Consider the following 26,047-nt stretch of genomic DNA (forward strand, 5'->3'; position numbering starts at 1 on the left):
GATATCCCCTAATTAATTCTGAATAATGTGATGAGCAAATATCTTTTTTGTTTCTTCCTTTTTAGGATTAACTGCAGTCAGTGTCCTAAGGGCTTTTCTCATCCTTCCTGTCCTTACAGGCCCTTCTGTATCCAACTGAAGCTTAATAGAGAAACTTCCATTTGAAGGAGAAGAGCTTTCTTTGGCAATATAAGAGAAGAATGGCACAAAATATTGAATATTTTTTACACATAGGACAATGATCAGACAAGTGCTGTAAGGGATAACTAACTTCCAACAGTCCCTGTGATGTGAATGAGATGTGAAAGATTCCTCAAGGCAGAAACTGCTTTTCTTACTTACTTTTCTTATTTTGCCTTTTCCAGGACTAATTGCTGCATGGTTGGAAATACTTGAATGATGATAATAAAATCCACTTTGCTCCATACTTTGTTGTTTTCTCAGTCCCTCTCCTGCTTCCTAAGAAGGCCTCCAAAATTTCTTTAGATCCTCAGACAGCACCTTATTTCTCCATATTTTTTTCAAAACATATAGGTTGCATCAAGGATGCACTTTCAGTCTGGGACTCACCGTGCTTGGCAGGTTGTCGTGTCTCTTCATCAGTGCTCTCGGTGACTTCCTAGCTGGCAGCCACAGCCTTTGGTGCACTGCAAGTGCACAACCAGGGTTAAGTGCCTGGAGCTAACCAAGCCCTTCAGAAATGTTCCTTAAAGCCAAAAAAAAAAACAGTTTTAAAAGATGAAAACTGCTCTGAGGGGCCAAGTGTTAAATCTAAGATGCCCAACGAGTCCAGGAATATTCTCAGTTCCCCCTCAGAGAATGGTGACCTGACTTACTGAAGATACAGGCAGTCCTTTTAGCAGGTCTCAATTATTATAATTTATCCAGTTATCCAGTATTGGTTCATCCAAAAAGAGTATGAAGAAACAACTTTTAACTCTGTATTTAAAATTCATTTATGGATTTTGATTCTCAAAATCCAGTGAGAAATTTGTGGATGCCAAATGGCTCTGCTTTGAAGGAACAAAAAACCAACAAAAAGCATTGGTAGGACCTGATAAAAGCTAAATAAGATGCAGGAAAGTCAGATAAAAGGTAGAAAATAAAAGTAGAAAACTTCAGTTTTAAATTCAAGAGTTTGGGTTTTTTTAGTTTTTTGTTTGCTTGTTTGTTTGTTTTTGTTTTGTTTTTAAGGTGTGGAAAGCAAAGCTATCCACCTACATGCATTGTTTCCTGAATGGTAAGGGACAAATGATAGAACTTGACTAAATATGTGGGAATTATGGGTTATATTATTTAATTTTTACTACTTTATAGTTATGAATTTAGCTTATTGTTTTAGCAGTTTGGACACCAAAGGTAATTTGTTAGGAATTTTAAACATTTTGTGCATACTAAGCACCCTCCTTAAAATCAGGAGTATTATTCTGAACAAAAACTCTGCTTCGAAACTCAAATAACATATGCACGAGCCAACTGACAGGACCAGGCATAGCCATATTGAAGGCTATTAATATTTATCATTAATCTGATAGTAAGTTATTAAAAATCTAACCTTCCTATAACTCTGTCATTTTTCTGTCTTGGCTTTTGCTTTGGTTGTGACAAATTTTAAGAAAGTAAAAATACTTTGGAAAGAAAAGCAGGGGAGAAAAACTGTTGTATGTAGTTTTGTTCATTACAGTTTGGACAGAGGCAGCTGTGATCATTGTCTTGAAATCTGACCAAAATGTGTATTACTCCCCTTTCCACAGAACATCTCTTGATATCTTTGATGAGGCTTTCTTATCAATAATTTGATATGCTTTAGCTTCTTCGGTTCCCTTGGGAAAAACAGGGGGAAAAAGAGATCTACCAAAGAACTAAAGAATTCATGAAGATTGGGTTTCAAAATTTTTTTAATACAAAATAATCTTTTCATTTTCACTCTACTTTCTTCTAACAGTTACTTAACTTCTGTATATGACAGGCCAGACTCAAATAATTTTCAAAACTGACTGCTGAATAGCTCTATGATCCCAATTCCCTGTCTATTTATTCAATTTGATCATGTCTCCAGCTCCCATAACCGTAAGATCCATAGTATTATACTCTTGCCTGATCTTACCATTGAAGCTGTTCTGTCGGCACTGCTATGGCATTTCTGTATGTTAGTCTGATGGAGGTTTAGTGCCCTAAGTAATACAATTTGCATTGATCTTCATTGTATTCTTATTGATTCAGTACCTACAAATAGGAAGATTTCTCTATTCACCTCTTCTCTATTTCTCACCTCTTTTCTGAACTGAATGGAAGTTAAAGGTTTTCCTATCTGTCCTGCATGTTTAATCTAGGTGTGACTGCAGGTTTGTCTCTTCGCTTTTTTTTCCACATTGCTAAAGATCTGTAGTAGGGGTTAGAGCACCCCCTGCCTACTGATACTCTCCTCTGACCACTGTGTGGTTCAAGATCTCATGGCAGAATAAACAGAAATGTGAGTTCTTGTGTTGAGGGAGCAGATTACAAGAGCTGGTGCTGCTAGCTCTCACCGGCCATCTGAGACAAGTTCCAGCTCTATGAGTACTTCTTCTTTCCTGTATTAAGAGGTAAAGTAAAACCTGAGCACTGTGATAACTTTTTTGAATTTGAACTGAACAGAGCAAGGAAAAGATCCTTGCAGTACTCTTGGCTAGAAGGTAGTAGCTCTGAACAGAAAAGGGGCATGCTGGGACCCATATCTCCCTTTCAGATTACTGGTCTGGTCTCCATCTATGTGCTGCTAATTTCATAATATACCAGGCAAAATATGATTGCAGGCAGAAGTTTGCAGAGCACTAGAGATTTTTCAAGTGCATTAGGTTACCACTAGTCTCTAGTTTAACTCTCATTTTTTTCCACAGACCCTTGTTCATTCATTAGTTCAATTTCTTACTCATTCTCAAAAATGAGTATGTAGGACTAAGTCACATATTATTCTTACTAGATTTTTGTCATAGGCAATTTGTGGGGTATAGATGAACTTCTGTTGAAAGATAAGGTTATTAAAAATTTGCTTGTGTTTTCATTGTTTCCTGGGAGTAAAACATTTTTTGCCTGATAAGTATCATCATAGGTTTTCCACTAAAATTTCCACTTATAAGTTACTGGGCTTGATACAGGAAATATGAGGAGATATGAGTCTCTATTATTGGGACTTCAGATTAGGTTATCATAATCTAATTTTTTTTCTTTTCTGACTAGTCATTCTAAAACTTAACTTGAAACATTTCAGAACAATGGGCAGAATTTAGTGATCAGTAATAGTGAATTGAGAGTGCAATCTCTGCAGCGTAGACTAAGCAGGCAGACATAACAGGGAATATGATTTTCATAAACAAAAAGATGTGTTCTGACTATAAAACTGAACCCAGAAACTTCTAGCTGTTACATTACCTTGCTGAGCAGCTGTAAAGTTTAACATGTAATAATGTAAATAAGCAAACTTGAATTTAGGATGCAGTTAAGAAGTTGAAGAGATTTATAGATCATCCCTTATTAGAATTGTCCCACATAGATTTTTTTTAATGGCAAAAGCACTAGCTACTACCCAGGTTTCTCACAAAAGTTTATATTTATACAGAATTTTGAAGCTGGAAATATTACACTACAGCTTTGTTTATTATTCCACCTACTGTCTCAGAGCACTGAGTTGTGCATTATGCGTCAAAACATGTTCTGTTCTTTCGGAGTTCTTAGGGAGGCAATACGATGTAATTCATTATGCCCTGAAGATAAACAGTACCTCTTGACCTTTTCAAGAAAAGTTGCAATATTTTCTTATTCCAGAATGTAATATTGTACTGAGCCGATATCAATGTGATAAGATAAATGTTTCCCTTTCTAATGTAAACCAGAGTGCACTACATTTATATAAAAGTCTTGGGGGATACCCAAAGCCTCCAGATAAAAAGGGGCAGCTTGGCTATTGTAGGTCTGCATTTTTGAATTCTCAGTCTCAAAGCACAGAGGGCAAACTGCATCCAGTCTTGAAGATGGTGGCCAGGATTTTCAGAAGTGAACAGATTTTTGTGTTCCCCAATTTAGGATTCTCCTAAAGAATTTTCAAGCAAGTTGAAAAGTATAGGATTTGTTACTCATCTTCCCTGACAAACCTCCCTCCCAATGGCCTCATTTACCTTCATATGTTAAATGTTTTTGTATGTAGGTCAGTACTCTGCTTTATATGTGGCATGTAAAAAACCTCTGTTACTCATGTATATTCTATTCACAGGAAAGAGTGGCTTTAACTGCAGCTACTATTACATGTAAAATAACATGGTATATTTTAAAATCAGTTCATTATTAAAGAGGATTTACTTCTGCTGTTACTGCATTTGGAACTTCATAGATATTCTGAACAGTTACTACTGTAAGCAAAATAATAGTTACGCTATAAAGCAGTAACATCTTTCAACCCGTTCAGGTTGAAAGTAGGACTATTTTAAACATAGCAATCACAGCATATAAATTAGATTCAACAGGGATTAAAGTTAGGAGAAAAGAAGAGTGAAAAACAGGAGTAAAAAGAAATGAAATATCATGAAATCAGTCTATTTTACATACTTATTAATGCCATTTAGTTCTGGACTTTTTTGTTTGTTAATTTTTTGATTTACTTAAGCAAGAGTCTTAAAATCTAGTGACAACATTTAGAAAGAGGAAAGATTAAGTTCTATATTAGGAAGCTAACTGAGAAGAGCAAGTTTTGAGGGAAGGTTTTAAGTTCTTGAGTGAGGTGAAAACATGAGGGAAGATGAGCCTGCCATTTAGGTCAACGTAAGGAAAACCTTGGAGTCACCCAGGGAAGAAGATGACTATAAAGAGAAAAGGAAAGCTGACACATGAGAAGAAAAAAATGAAGATGAGGTTCTTTAGGGGTCAAGTAGACTAGGACTTTAAGAATAAAGAATTTGAATTTCATTTGAAAACAAATTATGTTTTCACCAGGGAACCAACCAGAATTTATGAATTAGTCAGTCTTTATACTGGAAAAGAAATAATTGTAAGCTAATGAGTTTTAGAGGCAAAGACCTTAGATTTTGTGCTTGCAGATGTGCAATCATGAATCTTATTTAGATATAGTTCTCTCTTCTGTCCCCACATTTGTGACAGTTGCACATATCTGCAGTAAAGACAGTCCAAAAATTTCTTCCAGTTTAAAGGGAATTTCTAGAATATATTTTGTGTGTGTGTGTGTGTGTGTGTGTGTGTATGTTTATGCAGCCTGTATCCCATAGTAAAGGAAAGGAGCACGGTAGGGCAGAAGCAATATAAATGACTTGGCAGAGTGTTTACCACTCAGTCTGTAGCTTATCTCCTCGCTTGTTGTTGGGGATAGTTAAATGATCTATATCAAATTCATTCTACAGCTGTCGGTACCTGCAAGCGTATAAACAGACGGGTAAGATTTCTAGGAGGCAGATGCCCCCATCACTAAAAAGACTGCTCTAATTGGCATAATCAGTACAAGAAATGAAGAGTGAATGAGCATGGAAATAGAATTACTTTTCTACCCCTTGAAAGGAGGCAGTAACGGGCTACATTGATTTAGTTGCTCCTGCAGCTGACTATGCTGAACTTTCCCTGAACATAGAAAAAGGGCATTTTAATCTCCCAAACCATGCATCTGGCATCTTCCATTAACATTAAACACGGGGAAGAAAAAAAAAAAAAAAAAAAAAAAAAAAAAAAAAAAAGAAGAGGGGAAGTGTGGTTGTTGTCCAGAAACATTTATATCTGACTTGAGGATCCTACAAAAATTTTAACCACTGGTGGAAGGTGCCCCATTCAGGTTAACTGTCTCTGCACACCCCGTTCTTGCAACTCGTGGCAGAATAGAGTTTGTCTGTGCCTTAAATTTCACTGTCGCCTCTCATTTCTTCCTTACTAGACTGAAGTGATTTAAATCTGTTTGAAATCTGTATACAGTTGGATATTGCTTGAAATGAGCTGCAGCGTGAGCAGACATGAGAGACTGACAGTTGAACACATATAGTAATCAGCAAGGGCAGGATTTAATTGCAGCTAATTTGTACTGGTTGAACACCTCTCCGTATAAAAAATATTTTATACTCAATTATATTTATAATGTTTTGGACAATCAACATATGGTAAAACTTAACAGTATAACCATTTAATCTAACACAGATTCGACCTGTCCCTCCTTTCTTTGCTTGTCAGAAGCTTTTATGCCTTTCTATATGGAAAACAGTTTAAGAAATGCAAGCCTGGATACAGGACTAGATCTCTTCCTGTCTTTGGCCTTACTAACTATTTGATTTTGAGGATGCATTAAAGGCCGCCATGTGAAATGTTCAATTCCCTCTGTTCCCAAAACCTTATTTTTTGCTGAGAAATTCAGGAAACTTGCTGAAGCTATATTACAGTGTGGGTGAATACATATGGCTTGTGACAGGTTAGATACAACACAATAATTTATGACTGTGTGAATGTACATTACTGAATCCCCTTCTTTGTTCTTAAGTATAAATGCCATTCTCCTTATCATTCTTTTTCAATTTTTATAAAACTATGTTGTTAAAGCCTTAGCTGTAATTATTTTGTCTTCTTGTAACACCTATGAAAAAAACCCAAAACAAAACCAGAATTCTGCTATGCCAGAAATAATATGGGTTAAGTTATTTGCAAAACTTAAAAAATGTGTTCTAGAACAGACATTACTTCTTAATAAGGAGTTGCAACAGAGGCCTTTGATTCTAAAAAATTCAGAAATGTTAAGCAAACTTTGTCTGAAAAAACTTGCATTCTGGAAAACAAAAGCTGAGGTTGCACTTGGCAAAAATTCAGAAATTGCTTCTTCCAGCAACTACATTGATTGGTAGAGGTGAAAATTCCTGCAGTCATTGCTCTTAGGGTTTTTTTTTTGAACTTTAGCTTTGTTGCAAAATGTCTACTTTGGAATACTATTAATTCACAATGTAAATAAATTTAAATGGTACTCATGATATATCTTGTCTTGCAAGATGATGTAAAAGTTTGAGTGCATTCCATGTGTCCAGATTTCAAGGAATGGTGCTTATTAGGTCAGAAGAAGTGCTCACTTTGTAGTTATGGAGTCTGCCAATGCTTGTTATAATAGCAGGAATATCTGTACTACTTTAATTGTGTCAGACTAGTCAAAGAAACACTTGCCTTGAAGATTACAGAAGTCAGCTTAAGTAAAATTAATTTATTTTCCTAAGTAGCATAATCATCTCTAGTCACTAGAATATGTTCTCTCAATGATATTGTGCTGGCCTGATTGTTACACTCTGATTACTATACGAGGCTTTTTTAATGCCTTCTAGTCAGGAAGAAATTTAATCTCTCTTCAACATTGCTTCCATTGTTTTTATTTTGGTGCTATTCAATTGTGATTCTCTTTGCATTTGTATAAAGTTTTTTTAAATTGTCTTTAATTTACAGTCCATGTAGTCTTTCTGTGATTCACCTTTTCTCTATGTCTTTTTAGCAATGAAGAAATACTTCAGCTATTCTTGTAAAGGCACAAGGCCTCTAGCCAGAATCTTCCCAGATTTTGATGCAGAAAAATATAAAGAAAAACATCAGGGATTGTTAAATTATTTTTAAAGAAACTCCTAGGCCTTTTCATTTTCACAGTACCCTTAAAAAAAAAAAAGTAATAGAAAAATGTTGTTAAAAATCCTTAGCGCTCCAAGTTGAGCCTTTTTACTCTGTTTGGTTGTCTCTGTGCAAATCCCACATGGCCCGTACCCACTGGTGATACCCCAAAGCCTTTGCACTGTTCCTTGTCATCTGGTTGCCAGAGTTCAAGCCAGCTTTGGTGAATAGCCTGCTTGCTCCTTTACCCATAACAGAGTTTGTCAAGTGCCAGCACTGAGAGCTGGAGCACTCCTGGAGCTGGTGACTAACCTGAGCTCTGGAAATTACTTTCTCTGCAGACTTTGTCGAATTACATAACTCTGAATTCTCAGTCTTAAGTGCCTAAACATGAAGATGAAAAATACCATCAACCTTATTAGAATTTACAGAAACGATAATACAGTACTATTTTTGTGGATTTGATTGACAGGAACTCTGGAAACAGATGCTTTGCAGTCAAATCTGGTTTTTTCCCCCTGCCTCTTTATTTAAAAAAAAAAAAAAAAAAAGGAAAAAAGGCTTGAGGCTGTTGTCAGAATTTTGTCTTCAGAAGTAAAACTCACCCCAGATGCATAAGGTGTCCATATAAAACTGGTAGTTAAAACTTGTCAGCAGACATGCCATGAGATGGTGGTGGAGGTTCCTGCTGCAACAGTTCACGATGAAAGGAATCTTCTTTCTCCCCCCCCAGAAGGAGTGTTTATTGCTGTTGTTTCTGACAAGGATTTGTTTTTCCAACCTATTGAGCTATGAAATGAGGATCCTTTGAAACTCTCCCAAGCCATCCCAAAATAACATCCTGGCTACTTCAGCTGAGGGAGGCTCTAAAGCAACGTATGGCTCAACTGTTTTGAGCACATAGGCATGATCTGCACTGGTAAATTGAACATACATTTTCTGGATGCTATATCGGGCAGCTGACACAGGGTGAGACACACCTGAGCTAATAAGTGTTTTAATCCCCAAAACTGGGATGACTGCATCCAGTTCCCTAGTGAGACTGATCCTTGGAAAAGTCTGACCACAGAGCTGTGCTTGGGCATTGCTTGGGAGAGTGCGGGTCAGCACCGGTCGAAAAGCATGCCAAGAGCTGTGCTTACGGCTTGCTGGGGTAGAAAATCACATTCTCAGGCACTCACCGGTTTATCGGTGTAGGTGAAGCCCAAGAGAATTAGTAAAAGTGATACTGTCATCATACTTCTTTCAGTAATACACTCCCTATATGTTTTTATAACTATAAACATGAAAGTAGCTTGTAGCATTCAGGACTTAGTGATATTAATGAACTCAGGATTGCTGGAGAAGAGGGTGAGAACCTCTGACATTCATTTAAAATCAAAAATTGTTGCACCTGCTGGCCACAGCTCTGCCTTCAGGTAGCAACATAAGCCTTATGCCATAAGCTGTGCACCAGAAAGTATTTCAAAGCCATCCCAAAGTCTTGACATAAAATGGTTTCTCTCCCATTTTTATTTTTCCGTCCACTGTCCTATGGCACAAGAAGAGCCCTGGGAATTGCAGTAGACTAATAGATATCATCCAGAAGGCTTTCTTATAAAAGGCAAGGCCTTTCCACTAAAAATACTGTAATACTATGATGTCTGTCTTTTTTTTTTTTTCCCCAAGTCTCAGAGCTGGAATTATCTACATTTTGTCCTGCAAAATAAATATCCACCTCTAATAGATGGAATAATTTTTTTTTTGAATATCAGCTAAAGTAAAATTTGCTATACATTGTAACACTATGATAGTATCAAAAGATCTAGCCAGGAACAGATCCATGTTTTGTGTGATACTGTCAAGTCATTGTATGAAGAAGTGATAATCTACGAAGAAGGCATACATTTCACAGGTTAAAGGCATTGCCTCCTGCCTAGTCAATTAAAATAAAAGTCAATATTAGAAGCAGCAAAGTAGTATTGGATCATCACACCCAAGGTTAAAAAAAAACCAAAAAGGTTTTGTATCTGTTTACTGATTTTTTTGTGGCCCCATGTCTTTCTGCTGATGTTTGTAAAATGAGTACTGTGTGTTGAAAGCAGCACCTAAAATAGTTATGAACTTAGAAGTAGAACTTAGTTTATTATTGTTGTATTCTGTGGCACTGTAAGTAGTTTGGTATACTAAAAATATTGCCGGTATCATACCTAGCTGAAGGAGGCTTGTATGACATGAAAGATTCTGCTCTATAGCGTATACAGTTACTAAATTTTGAAAGCCTTTTATCTGTCCTTGAAAAGCCTTGATTCCCTTTTCAATCTCCGAACCTATGGTTACATGGGAGCGATGAGGACTAGACACAAGGAACTGTTGTTAACAAAATATTTCATAAAATACTAAAACAAAACCAGAGGAAAAAATGTAGTATTTTTTGAAAAAGTTGGCAATCCGTATGCAAGATTAATTATCGGTAGATTGCAGAAAGTGAAAGATTGCAGCAAGTTTGAAAACTCTGCTGGTCATTGGTCAGAGAAAATTCTGTCATGCTGTAAAACTACCTGGGAGTGATACAACAGGAAAGTCTTGACTGAGAAAGTGGTTAAGGTTTGGAAGGATGAGTGTAAGTATCCAGGTTATTTAGATAATTTTTGTTTCTTATTTTTCAGTAAAGAAAATGTAACCTTTTAATTAAGGTATGTGTGTGAAGAGGCTGCAGAAGTGTAGTGTTTCTTTAATCCGTATACAGTTCTGTCTCACACCTTGATTGTACCTCTATGGTTTTATTTAAAAAATTCAAAATGTCAGTTTGGTTATCAGTCTGCCATTTTCAAAATTAACTATAAAAGCACTGCAGAAAAACTGCATGAGAAATTTCCTGCGTGGACAGATACTGGTTTTGCTGTAAGAACAATTTATAGATTAAGTGGGAGATTGGGCTTTTGTATTACTTTTTGCAATGCTGTGAGGGCTGGTGGAGCCGGCCCATCCTCTGCTGGGATCTGCTCCCCTGGGTGGGTGCACAGGTGGAGCAGGGGAGAAGGAAGCATCTAAATAATATGTTTTTACATAGGCTTTATATAAGTGTGCAGGTGCGGACATACATATTTATTTTGAATGAATAAGCACAGAGTGTGCTATGAGGGAAAAAAAGCCCTCGTGCTCTTTTTTCATAGACGCCTTAGAGACAATGAGGGTGAAGGTATTTGAAGTAAGGGCAGGCAATGGTGGTGGATTGATGCCTCACGTAAAGCAATTTCTGGAAGAAATCCAGAATTTTTGAGAGAAGTCACAAAGAGGAAGGTAGAGAAATTGTTGCAGATTGATGAGGTTTTAAATGTTACAAGAAGAAAAAAGGAAGTATTGTAGGAAGGAGGATCTGGAAAATACTTTAAGGACATGAAATCTGAACTATGTGCAACTATGTGGAAAGAGGAGTGTCTTTAGACAAGAAGACTAGTAGCTGAGTTTTCACGATACTAAGTTGAGGACAAGACACAATAGAGGACTGATAAAAGCTGAAATTCAGGTTTTTATTTGTGTAAAGTAGGAGTAGTTAAAAGGATGAAAGGAGTGAAATTTATATCTAAAGTTCATTTCCAGCGTATTTAGATCATGTGCCTAGGTTGCCAGTGCTTTTTTTTTTTTTTTTTTTATGTGCTTGCTAGTGATAGTGATTATGCAATATATGCTACATGGCTCAGAGGAAATTTTAACAATCTGATGCCAGAAGAGACTTTAACTGATGTGAAGTACTACATGTGTTTGGCACCAACATAACTGGGTGTGTCTGCTTCTACAAATGCATCTGAAGATGATAATGCCCCTGAGCATATTTATTATTATAATTCCTTGATTAGCTTACTGTTTAGGAAGATTACTGTAGATGCCAAGGCAATGTAATAAGGATCATTTTTTCCTGGGCGAGTGATGAAGTGTGATTGGAACATCTACTTTTTAATTCAAATGCCTAACCTGTTGTGTTGCTCGTGTATACTACTTGTACAGTTGCTATCATTTCTCCAGCACCTAAACGCCCTGGGAATTGCAAAATGTCTCTCTATTCCTCTTCTGCAAAACATTTTTACTAGCTTCAGGTCTTTTCTTTTTCATCCCAGCAAGTTTCTAATCATAAAGAATATACTCCCTACCAGATCTCCTCACAAGGGCTGAAACTGGGATGAGGAGCCTGAGGACATTTGCCTGTCTGTCTTCACTTGCATTTTAGCTTAAAATTAAAGCTCTTTGTCATTTCACTCTTTTTATAATCTTCACTCTTAAAAGTCCCTGAAGTGGAGAATTCTTTCTCAGTAGTTCTGTCTACACGGACTGCTAAGGCTACCCTTCAAAACATACAACTCATTTGCCAGCCAGAGCAAGAACCTGAAGATTTGGATTCTTTGGAGAGAGAGGTCTGCATGTTGGATCATGCCTCCTAGATCATCATGAAATGCACCAAAAGAGTTAAAAGGTAGATAAGTAGCTCGAGAGGAAAGCTGCAATTATAGTCTTTCAGGCAGACCAGAGTAGACTGCGAGTGCAGATAGCTCTTTCAGAGAGATGCAGAGCTAACCAGTGCTACTTTTGTTGGGTTTTTCACAGAATATAAGCATTTCCTTCCAGAAAAAAAGTTTTTAATTTTATGTGTGTGAATGCGTGTGTTACTTTGCACATATATACATATACATTAATTTGTCATCATGGCACAGAAGTTCCTCAGGAGCCTCACAATCCACACTTAGTAGCAGATTTTAATGCTTCAGAATTATTCCAGGAAGTTTAGATCAGACCTTGTGTTATCAGCACGCTCATAACTATTGCCAAATGCCGCCATTGATAATTCTAGTGTCTAGAAAATGGGCTGTTTATTTGCATAATTTACTTCTTGATCTCATATCAGTGTTTTTACTCCTTTTTTTAAAACTCCAGACAGGACTTCACTTCTCTCTTCAAAAGAAGGTTTATCAAAAACCTTGAAAAAATACAAATAAAAGGACTATATTGTATTGCCTATTTACATTCATGTTTATTGTTTTTTCCCTTAATTATTCTTGTATTAAACATATATCTGGAGCTCTTTATGCCAACTGAAGTTTTGAAAAGCATTACAAAAATATCCATGAGAAAAAAAAATGGACTCAAGTAGGATTTCAGTTGAGCTGATTCAGCTTTAGCAATACATGTTTTAAGTGGCTTAGACTATGTAGTGACTTTTGATCAAATTATTTCATTAAAAACATGATTGAAATCAGGTTATCAAAGTTACTTTGTAAGTTTTGTTTTTGTAGCTTTAGACTTAAAGTCACAATAAATTATGAGTCGCTTTGCTTCTCTATTTTGTGTGTGTGTGTGTGTGTGTGTGTGTGTAGATGTGTGCCTTAAGTTGATGAAGTTTTGCTTCAGACCCTCACTCTTGCTTTGTTTTTCTCTCCTCTTCCCAGCTCTCCATTTCAGCCAGGCTTCTATTGTTCATAATAAGAATTGCAATTTTATTTTCTGCTACTGTTGTGCCCAGACTTGGTGGTAAGGATACAAGAATCCTACCCAGATGGCTCTGACTGCAATTAGGGCAAAGAGCACTTAATTCTAAGCCATCTCATGTTCTGTATAAACTATTTCTCTGTTCAGTCCAAAATTTCAAGGACAGTCTCATAAACACCAACATGGTCATGTAAGGTCGGAAAATTCCAAAGAGCAAGTCACAGCTCTTACTGATCCTCTGCTGTTAACTCACCATAGAAACAAACCATGCTGAAGCTTCATGATACTCAGTTTATGAGAACACGGTGTTATTTGAAATGTAGCAAGGTGTTAGACATCACAGTAATCCGAACTTGGCATGCTTTCACAGGAACCATACAATCAAATAAAATAGGGCTGGAAGACACTTGTAAAGATCTTCTGTGTCCCAGAGCAGAATTACTGCTCTTAACTGTTCCTCAAGATGCTTCTTACACAGGTCCAGGGACAAGGATTTTGCAGTCTCTACACATTGTACTCCTCCACTATCCCTGCCGTTGGAAAGTTTCTTCTTAAATTTAATTAAATCTCCCTGGAATCAGTTTAAGGCCATTCTTACTTCTCTTATCCATGGAATACAATTAATTCCTTCTGTGCAGAAACTTGCTGAAGACTGCTGTTGCTTTAGGGTTAGGGTTTTTTTTCTGTTTTTATGATCAGACACTTGCTATCCCACAGGTTGGATTTTCTCATTGTAATCATTCTTAGTGCTCTTCTCTGGTCACTAGTCAGATGGTCCACCTCTTTGAAACATTGTGCCCCAATCTGGGCACAGTTCTCTAGCTGTGTCTTTAGAAAGCAGAATAAAGTGGAAAAAAATACCAGTTTTGAAAATGACACTTCTATTTATATGACCCAGTTTTCTTTTATTATAATCGCATGACTGCATTGACTTGTGTCTTTAATATATGTTTTTCATCATAGGTGTATACTTTAAATTTGAGATTTCTTTAAATTATGTCCTTGTAAAAACAGAAGTTCAATAATTAGATCTATTAAAAATATTTAAAAAGAAACTTTAAATTTATAACATCTAATGGGAAACTCAGACATGAACTTTGTTTTTCTCCACTGATTATCAATTGGATGTTTCAAAAATAGCTGTTGTGCCTTCCTCCCATACAGCAAAAGCCTGATATGACCATCTTGGTAATACTTCCTTTTGTAGTTGCAATCTCACTCGTGTCTCTGGGTAGGGATTTATAAGGGCAGTGGTAAATCAAATCAGTTAGTGTTCAAATAATTGAAGCCTTTTCAATCAGTAACTCTTCAATAAATATGTAATTCCTCACATTATGATTGGCTGAGAGAGTTTGATTTGTATAATTACTGTAACTTTATTTGTAATTACTTTTTTACCATGTAGAACCATAATTTTTGATGGATGGCTTTGGTTTCTAGCTCATATGGTATCGGGATGAGGAATCTGTGCTTATGACACTTTGTGTCAGCACTCCTTTGCCAGTCACAGTGCAGAATGTTATTGAATTGAAAATAAGTTGTAAAGATAGAGGTATTTACTTCTGCCTTCTAAATGGCTAAGGCTATTCTAGGCTAAATATTCTTTTGGCATTTTCTTCACATGTTATTTTATCTCTCCATACTACTTAGAGCTAATCAGTCCTCAGACCTGCCCTCTCAAGGGTTCTAAGAATCTTGCTGTTGGCCAGAACAAAACATTTGAGTATGTGTTTCCTTTTGTTTTATATCTGCCTCACCTTTTGTTTTAGTTTATATCTTGATTATGATTTTTGCAATCATTTGCTTAATAATATCCGTGCTGATTTCATCTTTAATTTTGAATTTAATTCGCCTTTAATTTCTAAATTTCCCTTTCAGATTTCTATCAGTTAAAACTGCTGCCTTCTAACAGCCTAACATTACAGTGCTTCCCTTGATATTACGTTTCTTTCTCCTCCCACATTTGCTCTGCATTTTGATTTTAGTACAAATGGGACCACTCTTGCTTTCATTTGCATCAGTTCCTTTCCTATTTATATATTATCAAACCATCTATTATTCCACCTAAGCCAACACTACTTTGTTTCAGACTGCTTTAATTAAAAGTGGGTTTCACAGCCAATAAGTGAATGTCTACAATGGACAGACTTGAACGAAAGTCTTTTTTTAAACCAACTCTTTTCAAATCAAGGGTACGTACACATTTGTGCAACATATACATAATACTAAAGAAACATACAATAATTCTAAGGATTTTTTTATCTCTGGATTCACACATGCGAAGGATGGAGTGACTGTTCTTTGTCCTTCACACTTAAATAGTTTTTATGTATTTGCTAGATGATTTTCATGTGAAATAGTTCATACCAGTTTTCACGTGGACAACTTGTACATGCTGCCATTGCCACATTGTGTTCATGTAGAACTAAAAGATCAGCTCTTCCATTTAGCTATTGCATGTCCCAATTTTCTAGAAGTAACACCACATGGAAGAAAATAGCAGTGGCAGGACATTTGTGAGCTTGTGGCACTGGTATTTGGTGTGTGCCCTGTTTTTGTGTTCATTTAATTCAGTTAGTCACTGCTTAATACAAGTAGTAGGAACGGAGTAGGGTAGATTGCCTGCTCCTGTGTTTACCAAAGGAAAGTTAAGTTCAGGCACGTGGGATGAAAGAAAGGAGATTGTCAGGTTGGAGCACAGCTTTGATGCTGTGGGCCCCCATCTCTCCTAACCCTTGACATTTGCATTCTTCAGGTGGTCTGAGCTTTGGAGACAGCATTTGGGTTTGCTGTCATGCACCATGTTATGTGTGGTCTGATGTGTCGCCCTAATGACCAGTGCAGATTGATGTCTACAGGGGAAGAGCCCTGATAATGCCATCAGGAATTGAAGCAAGCGAGTGTTTTGTTTCTAGTTCTTGGTCAGCCAAATAATGGACAGGAAAAATGAAAGAGTTGTTTTTGAAACAGTGTTTGGCAGCCATTAAATTGGGTTATATAGAGAGAAGCTACATTTGCTGTATAAAACGAAATATGTCATCTGCTACGTTATTAGTGCCCTGTATTTGTTTAGCATCTTTCACATGGGGAAAAGTAAGACACTAAACAAAAAAAAATTGCCAAAACAATTAGAGTGAAAAAAATTTGGTAATTAACTATTATTTTTCACAAAACTAGTCTAATTATGAATCAGTCATGGTAAAATGAAAGGTCAATAACTACAGATGCATAATTTCTCTCTGATAGATTGCTGTTTGAAAATAGGTTTATGACAATTATGTGATTAATTTCCTTTTATTAAACAGCATTATGAGACTTCATGTTGCATTCATCAGTTTATTACTGTTACTTTTTCTCTTCACTTGCAAATTAATCCTGGATAACATCAGGGCAGAGCAGAAGCTCAGGTAGATTGAGGATCTCTTCTTCTAATGTTGTTTGTATTGCAGGGAAGACTACAAATCTAAATCAAAATCAGAGCCTCAGTATGCTGAAACTGACAGTATCATCCTAAGAAAACGAAACACACAAAAAAACCCAAAGTAACCAACCAACAAAAAACAACCAAGTGCTTTTAGCCCAAGGAAATGAGGGCCAGACCCAGTGAAATTGGTACATTTCTAAGATGAGGCACGTGAGGAATGTAAGTACGTAAGTTAAAATGTGATCCAGAACGGCTTTCCCCACTTGCTACCTAACCCTCAAAGTGCCCTGTCTTTTTATCCTGAAATTCCTCAGGCACGAAGAGTTGATGTCCTGAAAACACAGAATTTGCCCAGCCTTGGAAAAGCTGAGCAGCCTGGGGATCCAGGAACCAGGCATTCATTTGCACAAATTCTTGTAGTGTCAATACAGTCAATGTTTTCAAGCAAAGTTGATGTTCACTTAATCGTGCCCCGTAGGGTTGGGCTCAGTACAGCACCCCAGTGGCCACCACCACTTTCTGGGCAAACAGCTGAAGAAGCAACCTGGTGGTAGGAGTACTTGGGATGGCAATATAGTGTCCAAGGCTATTGCCTCTTCTTCTTGAATGTCATTTAGTTTCAAACATTTTGGTCTCTTGCAGTTTGTGTTCTACTAGTAGGCAAGGCTTCAGGGCACCCTGTAGTTCAGCTGCTGAAACTGGGCACATGGAACATTGGGGCTGTCTGCAGCTGCTGATCTAGATGCAGAAGACAGACAAATCTCTTTTGTTTAAATATTTGCACACTTTCATGTTGGGTTAATTGAGTGAAATCATTCTTGGTGACCATCTAGATTTCTTAGATAATGTATTCCTTGAGGTGGTGCCAACAGCCTTAGCTATCTGCTGCTTCATTTCTACTTCTTTAGGAAAACACTGTAATAATTGTTCAGTCTACCACTCAAAGATGAAATCATACTGGTTATTTGGCTTGGATTTTAGTTATGTACAGGATTTCCTTGACTTCATGGGCTCTTCAGTGCGACACATTTGTCCTCAGTGGACAGGACAGGTTTTATCTTCTTTGTGTAGCTTGCAGAAAGGGAGTGTCATTCACTAAGGAAAATGAATTTGTCTCAGGGTGCATGGGAGTTTGCTTTTCCTGTCAAGTCTCCTGGAGAGATTGCTGTTGGAAAAGAGTGGGATCATCTTAAATTCAAGATTCTTTGAATAGTGCTAAATACTTTGCTACTCCATTTGGAAAGATTATAAGCTGCTGTGCTGACTGGCTGTGATATTCATTAGTGAACTTTCTGGGAAAATATAGTCAGCGAGAAACAAAGGTTTAGCAGCATCATTTGGGTGCTGTTAGGGAGCGTTGAACAGCGTTGGCTTTCTGTCACCATCTTTCAAGCATCTCATACAACTCTTGGTAATTCTGGGCTTCTCGCTCGGAGCCAGCTGGAGAATAAGCCCACCGCAGGGTGTAAAGGGGCAAAGATTCTCCTGAAGTGTTTTTTATAATAAATGTAGCTATGTAATCATTTGGTTAACTTGTTATTCAACCAGTGCAGAGCAGTCTTTGGCCTTAAATCCAGCTTAGCGTGTTGATACGTTTCGGTTGCATAGTGCTACCGGTGAGATGACTCTCGTTTGACATATTCAGCCATTTGGAAACTTATTTTATGTTCAGAAACTTATTTTACGTTCAGTAGGAATGTTAGAGTATGCAGTAATTTGAAAAAAAATAAAATAGGGATTTGGATTTAGCAAAAGGAAAGAATCTGGTTGTCTTCTGGCAAGTTTTTTAGTTCTGGTTATCTGCAAAGTATACACCTCTTGTCAGTATAAATAGGGAGTGCCTGTATAAACATTCTTGTTTCGCCTGTTCCACATAATAGTTTCTTGTATCATATTTCTTTTGACCTCGCTATCTGAAACCAATTACAGGAGATCCATTTGGGCTGCATCTATTTTCATAAGAAGCCCAGGCAGCAGTGTTTTTCTCAGAGATGAATATCAACATCAAATATGCTTCTGAGTGCTTTGTTATTTATGTTTCAGAGAGATTTTGTAGCCTTCAGCTCTCAAGAATGTGTCACGCTGTGCTGTTTATACATTGACGATATTAATGGGCGTAGATGTCATTTTTCATTTTAACGTCTCAAATGCAACAGGCTGATAGGTTAAACATTCCTGTTTTTAAAGGAAAGATATGAGTGACATCTGTTTCCTAAAAATATACTTGTATTTACTTTTTAAAAACCAGAGTAATAAGTTTACCATCTTTTAGTGGCATCTTTCACTTTATTAAAATGACAGAACTTTAGAAATTATTTTAAGACATGCTTAAATTAAATACAAGGGTTTGGAATACAAAATAAAAGCAAGTTGTATCTCATAGTATTATCGCCAACAAATTGCAAAATCTACTGCAATTTATCAACTTTAATAGGGTGAGTTATATGCAATTAATTTCATTTTTGTTCTGCTTACGTTTTAGCTATGCCAAAGCTGCACAGTAAATATTAAGAAGTAGTGTTCCCAATAAATATTTTACTAGAAGACACAGTGAGTTCTGGAAACCATATGCCCAAATTTCCTGCTTATACAGCCATTACTTAAAGCACTAAAATGATTTTCATTTGCATTATTAAAATAATTTTTAATCCTCAGTTCTTTTTATTGCTTTTGTCTACATTGACTTTTTTGTATAGTTTTACTAATTTAGATAACTTAATTAAGGAAAAGTGCCTACTAAATTTGAAACAAATGTTACTGGAAACTGGATACAATTTTGACTGCCTTAGAATCTGTTCTTGCTGCTGTTAACTTGAGCTAGGACTCAACGTAATTTTGATCTGCCAGATTTATAAATGTCTGTTAGTTTGTCTCCATTGAACCGGTTTTAGACCACAAGTTATTATCAAATGAGTTCACAGAAATTTATAAATGATAAGTGGGATGGGTGTTTACTTCAACTGTGCGTATTAAACTATGAATTCTGAAAGACACTTTCAAGTTGTCAATTTGTTTTGCAAAGATTTAATAGCAGCAAATGAATTGGTAGAACTGAGTGTTTTATAGTCTCATAATCTTCACTTATGAATAATGTCAGTAATAATCCTTTGAAATTAACAGTGTGTTTCTGGGAGGTTGTTTACTGAGCAGACAAATCTAAAGTTAAGCAGCACACAGGGAGGAAAAAGTACCATATGAACACTGCCATAAGAACAAAGGCTGACAGTGATTTCTTCTTATGAGTTTTAAATCATCTCTGATCTCTTGAAATTGTTTTCTGTTCCTCTTCTATCTCCTGTGTTTACAATAATCTAAACTGCCACAATAAGATCACTGAAGTATTCAGGTAGTCATCATTTATAAGACATTCTGTATTAAAAGATGAGCCTTTACTCCTTTAAAGATATCCCAACCAGTGCATATGAATCAAAATAGTTTAAGTAGTAGAGCCTTTTATGCAAACATATCCTGTTGTGCTGCCTTGCTTTTTCATAAAGTGTGACTCTTTGTAGTTAGCGATAGGAAGTCATGCCTTCTTAGGCAAATTCCACAGGAGCATGCTAGCCACAATTTGAAATTATACTGTGTAGCTTAAATCTAAGCTGCAACATACTATAATTCTCTAATTTTCAAGTACTGTAAATGTACAGCTTTACCAGATGCTTTCTGGCTTCTTTTATTGTACTGACATGAGATGACTTTGCTGCTGAGGAAGATCAGGACACTGAAAAACTTGCAGTTCCAGTTATTTGCGACTATACATCAACATTATATAATTAGAATTTCTATTCCAGATAAAGGCCGTGTAATGAATTGTCTGCAACCGCCACAAATAAAACATAATTATCTTTATGGTTTTTCCTGTTTTCTGTAACTCCAGATCTCTTCTCTGGTTCTTGCAGCAATATCACCTCAAGTGGTGAGGTTGGTTTTCCTGTACAGTCTCCCATGAATCCAGGAGTGTAATACTTCTCTCACTTCCATTCAAGTTTCCCTTTCGGAGGGCTCTAAAGATTGGGAAGGCTTATAAATTCGCCGTAGATCTTCTGTCCCTGCATTTAATCCATGTTTTGTGCTTAAACCACTGCAAGATGTTGGGACCAAATCCTGGTGCCCCTGAAATCAACAGATATATTTGTCTCTGATCTCAGACAGAGCAGGATTGTCCTTTAGGATCTGCTCAGGAACTGTGAGTGCAGAAGAGATTATGCTATTCACATAGGAAACAGGGAATCCAGTGGTTCCTTGGTAACAAAATATTTCAAGTGCACTTTGAAATATGTTAACTTTTATTTATTTTTGGCGGAGAGAAGCTAGTGCTGTGCGTCTCGTTGCTTAGGTTCAGAGGAATGTATAGTCTTTGTGAAGCTGACCTGTAATTACTTGAGAATTTGATGAAACAATACGAGGGTTGTTGTGGGAATGTCTCCAAATGTTAAAAGTCTGCTCTGCAAACTTTGTACCAAAGCCTTCTATGGGGAGACGAATCAATGTTGTTAGGAGATGGTGCTAGTGCATTCAGTTTGTTTACTTTGGTTTTCTATGTCTGCCTGCCTTCTCAGAAAACTTGCTCGGAGCCAGACTGTAGCAGCCCTCTCTCTGTCTTTTCATAATTGATCAGGGGATGACTGCCTTCCCTGAGGGTTAAGACGTGGCAACTTTTTCTGTTTGCTCAGCATCTCAATGCAGTAGTTCAAACATTGTTCACACCAGCTGGCAGTGTAATGCCATATGCACATCTTGTCAAAGCAACTGTTGTCATGGATACTAGAAACTATCTTAAAAACCAGCTCATTTGAGTCTAATCAAAATTGTACCTTTCTTTATCATTTGAGAATCTTTATTATTTTAGGGAACGTTGATCAAATGGCATCTATTGCAGTATTTTCTATCTACAGTATGTTTTAATAATGTAGATAATCATGTGATGTATTTTAAAGCTGTAACTGCTATTTACTGAACTGATTTTTTTAAGGGGGGTGGGGAAAAAAAGAGTTCTCCAGGTAGTTTCAGTGGAAATGTTTTGAATAGGGGTTTTGGGTTTTTTTAGATTTCTTGATAAATAGCACTTTATAACACTTGGCATTTTAAAAATAATTTTATAGGGAAAATAATTTAGATTAGCCTTCTTTGGGTAAGTGAATTGTTTGTTTGCATTTCATATGTTTAACTGTATTTTGCTGAGTTGGAATGAAAACATAAAATAAATGAAAATATTTTCTATTTTGATTGGGATACTGTCATCCCAGAGTCTGATCTGGTTGGTTGAGTAGTAATTTCTTTGTTCTCTGATTTTCCGAAGAATGCAAATGAAAACCACTCATTTTTATTTGGCATTAAAACTGCACTTTATTTTGTCAAAGGAGAGGTTTCTCCTTGAATTGTAAGTACAAAAAGTGTTTTTAATCTTCAATGAATATCCTTATTAATTCACTTTCAAGATAATCTGATGTTGATTTGTCAAATTTAATTACAGCTTCCGGTAACACTTGAAGTCTACTTGCTTTTGCTTCAAAATTCTAATATGAAAATGCAAATTGAATGATAATTTGCAAGGGAGTGGGCATTTTAGTTGAACACTCAAAGACAAGTTCCTTGTGGAAATGAGGCTATTGATGCAGTTTATGATTTTTCCTCTTCAAGCACTTTAAACAAATTAACTTTATTTCCTGCAGGATTTCATGTACATCCATAAATTCTAGTGAAGTCCTGTATATGTACTTTCAGAAGATTTTCTTTATGTTTTAAGTAAAAAACAAACTGAAGTCTGAAATCTAGCAAATACAAATCAAATAGGAGGAGATTGCATTTGTTCGATTGGACTTTTACGTAACATTAGCAATGAGTAACTAATCTCTTTCTAGGAAATGGTGGAAATTATTTACTTCTTCTTTTTTTTTTTTTTTTTTTTTTTTTTTAACTTTTAGGCACTCCAGGCAGCAAGGCAGCTGCTTTTACAGCAACAGACAAGTGGACTGAAATCTCCTAAGGGCAGTGATAAACAGAGACCACTGCAGGTTAGTAAAGTATCCTTGCTTTTGGGGCCTTGCTCTCAGGGACGAGCTCTGTGCTTGCTCACACGCGAGGGGGGGCTGTGGATGCCTGTGCTCTAACCTTGTGTATGTGCATATTCACATACAAGAGGTTACAGGCTTGCACGCTGGTGACTTCTCATTCACAGAGAAAATTCACTGTAAGTGACAAAAGCCTTTTGTGGCTATAGATGCTTAATAGGTCTAAGACTGAGTTCAGTAGATATTGTGTACATTCATTCTTTACAGACATGTTGCAGAATTGATATTTGATTTTTATACATACGTGGGTTAAATTTTAAAAATGGCTGTGTTAAGAGTAAAACAGCATCCCGAAAAAAATTAACTAACTAACTCCTGGGTACTAGGTCTAAGAAGTGTTCAGAAACTACCAACACAACTGCATGAAATTATGAAAGAGCTGCTTCTGCCGTTTCAGAAAAAACATGTCATTGAGTTTAACACTGGGATGCTGTTGGGCTTCAGGTTGTATTTGGGTGAATAGGAGTTCTGTTACTGAATAATTATTTTAAATGCATTATAGGTTAAAATATATATAGCATTTTATTCTTGCAAAAATTATCTTTTTTTTTTTTGAGGTTTTAGTTCATTTATTGCTAATTCAGAGTTCCATATGAAATTGCATTCTGCTGACAAAAATGGTTCTCTTATTGTATACAGACCAAATATGGGTGTTTGACTGCTGAATTATGTCTGTTGCAAACAAAAGATGTGCATAAGCAATTATTTTATTTTGTTCAGGAAATAAAAAAGTGTAACTCCTACTATTCTCTTCCTCACATCTATTTTCTGGGTGAGCCTTTATCCTCTTGGGACTTCCCCTGTTTCCTGATGAAATAGGATGTTTTTATCCAATTTTTAGTTTTTGTCATGCATAATGGAGGACCCCAGGCACCAGAATTTATCTTTTTCTCCACCAGTGAAGTGTTGTGAAATTTGATCACTTGTGCAATTTTTGTACGTAATTCACATTTTCTCCTTTTCTTTGTAAAACTTCGTGGAGCAATGTTGGACATAGCAAACAGTTCCACATTCCACATCAGCTCTCTTCAAATATACTTTTAAAGTTATGTTTATTTGCTCAGAACGAAACAAGAACTTAGGGAAATGACTAAAGAAAATGGAAAAAAAAAAAACATGTCAAATTGGTATCCTGCCATGTTCTAGTTGTAGTCCAGTCCAGAGGCATAGGAGTCCTGGGACCATCTCAACTTTCCACTCTTTGCCTTTGACTTGCTTTGTATTAAATATCTTCTAGGCTGAAGGCAAACAAGAAGAGTAGTCGTAAAGGCAGCAGCTTATGAACTACTTAGTTTTTTAAAGCTTTTAGAAGTGGAATTTGGTGATCTTGAAAGATTGAATCACGGACACGATTGATTTAATGAATACTGTGAAAAGTAGTTTATTCTGCCAGCTCCTCAGTCTGAAAGATAACATGGGCTGTAGTAGGAGTATACAAGGTCCAGATGCTAAGGGAAGTATACGAAACAAACAAAAACAGTGATAGTTTTTCAGTATGTGTTTCCCAGTGAAGTTAGCTTACTTTAGTCCTCCAACTTGTAAACTGGAGCAGTTCAGGAGCTAGTGACTTCTCTGTTCACATTCTCCACCCATTTGTATACCATTTTTTCACGGCTGAAGAGATGTGGGGGTGCTGTGTTTGTGGTAGGCATAAATGAAATGAGAGAAAACCACATATGGAGACAGACAGTCGTACATATAACCCAGAGGATGATGAGGTGAGGAGAGCGAGTCTTGTGCTTTCCTACTCCCAAAGCATTAACCTTGGCCTGATGCCTTTCAAATGCCATGGGATGGTGGATTGTAGAGATGTCCTGTATTACGTGTTTGCCAGGAAGAGTCAGTGCCTCATGAGTCACACTTGCGAGGCAGGAAGAGGAAAATAAAGCAAATACTTTTCTTTTCAGAATTGTTACATGCTCCCTAAAGCCAAGATTATTGCTCGTGTTTCCAACTTTTCCTTCCGTGACCAGTATGTGCACAGTGCCTCTTATTAGCCATGGACACTTCATTTTGTCCATTTTTAACTGAGAAAAAAATGGTATTTGCTCCCAGACTTTGGTTTATGTATCAAATACCATGTAAATTCAGGTATGAGCACAAACTCCATTTTAATTTTCTTCTCTTGTGAAAAGGGTGTATAAAGGTTTTAAAAACGAGTCCTTGGAGCTTTTCTATTTCTGTCTTTTACTGTTAATACAGAGCTGTTCATTGTTCATTATGTAGTGGAAATTCACATTTTGAGCATTGTGATTCCTGTTTCACCAAATACTGTAATATGGGTCATAAAATTGTACAGTATTATTATTTTATTATGCCAAATTTAATGGTAACTTTAGCCAAAATCTCCTATCAGTAGAAATTGCTAAATATGTATAAGCAATTTGAGGTTTATAAGACAAAAATACTTGTGTTTGTGTTTGTGCTTAAGGAAACAGACTTCTCCCAATATTTTAAAATGCTTTAATATTAGTGTATTTCTAATTTCCTCTAATTTCAGAGCAATTCACTGATCTGGCAACTGGAGATACGTTAGAACTGGTGTATAAATCTACTAAAAACCTAATAAAACTTTTAAAACTAGCTCACACATCTGCAGGCAAATGTGGGTGTTAAGTAAGCCTTGCCATTGCATCTCTCGTGTTCCATATTTTGATGTAAACTATTCTATTGTTCCACATGCCAAAGAGGGAAAAAATGGTATTAATTTTAGTGGCCGTCTTTTTGTATTTGATGGATATTTGGGGGGTAGTAGCATATGCTGTTTTTATATATGTTTTCTCTGTTATTCCATAATGCGTCAAGTATTTTAGTGACTTACAGCACCTACTAGCTAATCAGCAAGTTGAAAGCTTATTGAAGAAACCTTCAAATTTCTGTCCTCAACTTTGCAAAAACAGGGTGTTGGGTAAGTCGTCAAGTTCTGCTGTGCTTTACAGAGAGAATGGGTTTAGAGAACTGCTGGGCTTTTCCTAGAAGAATTTGAGTGTCTCTTGTATCCTTCTCATGAAAAACCTTTTTAAATTTACCGCTAGCTATGTGATCTATTGTAAAAGAGGAATGTTGTAGTGGCAGATGTTTTTGTTTTAGCTTTTCATGCAAAAGTTACCGGTATCTAGTAGTTAGCCCCTATTTTCAGGGAGAGGAGGTTTATATTTAGATTGTGAGTTAACAATACCTGCAAAAATTACAGTTTTAGATAGACGCTTATCTTGATCTACTATTACTTTCTGATTTACATTTTTCTGGGTTTCAGACTGCAGATGGCATAACCATTAGCATTTCTTATGCAAAACAGAAGGAGAAAAGCATCCCATCTGACAAGCTTGAGTACCGATTGTAGTAGTGATTTTACTTTCATGTATAGATATCCGAATAAATGTATTTGAAACATGTTTATATATGCCATTCATTACACTGATGCACCAATTGAATGGATCCAATCAGTACATACATTGATTAATGACATATTGCAGAATAGCTAAGGAGG

The 26,047-nt window shown here is 36.5% G+C and overlaps 1 protein-coding gene across 11 annotated transcripts in view; it reads left to right on the forward strand.

Moving 5' to 3' along the window:
- Positions 1–26,047, forward strand: part of FOXP2 (forkhead box P2) — a 195,367-nt gene that overhangs the window by 46,541 nt on the left and 122,779 nt on the right. For 9 of the 11 annotated variants that reach the window (XM_074167963.1, XM_074167964.1, XM_074167953.1 and 6 more), the window contains one exon: positions 22,411–22,500. The exons of the other annotated variants lie outside the window; for them this stretch is intronic. In XM_074167963.1, coding sequence (XP_074024064.1) covers positions 22,411–22,500 — 90 coding nt within the window. The remainder of the gene's footprint in view (positions 1–22,410; positions 22,501–26,047) is intronic. 11 annotated transcript variants of the gene reach the window in all.

This window comes from Numenius arquata, chromosome 2 (assembly GCF_964106895.1).
Source record: "Numenius arquata chromosome 2, bNumArq3.hap1.1, whole genome shotgun sequence".
Classification (NCBI taxonomy): domain Eukaryota; kingdom Metazoa; phylum Chordata; class Aves; order Charadriiformes; family Scolopacidae; genus Numenius; species Numenius arquata.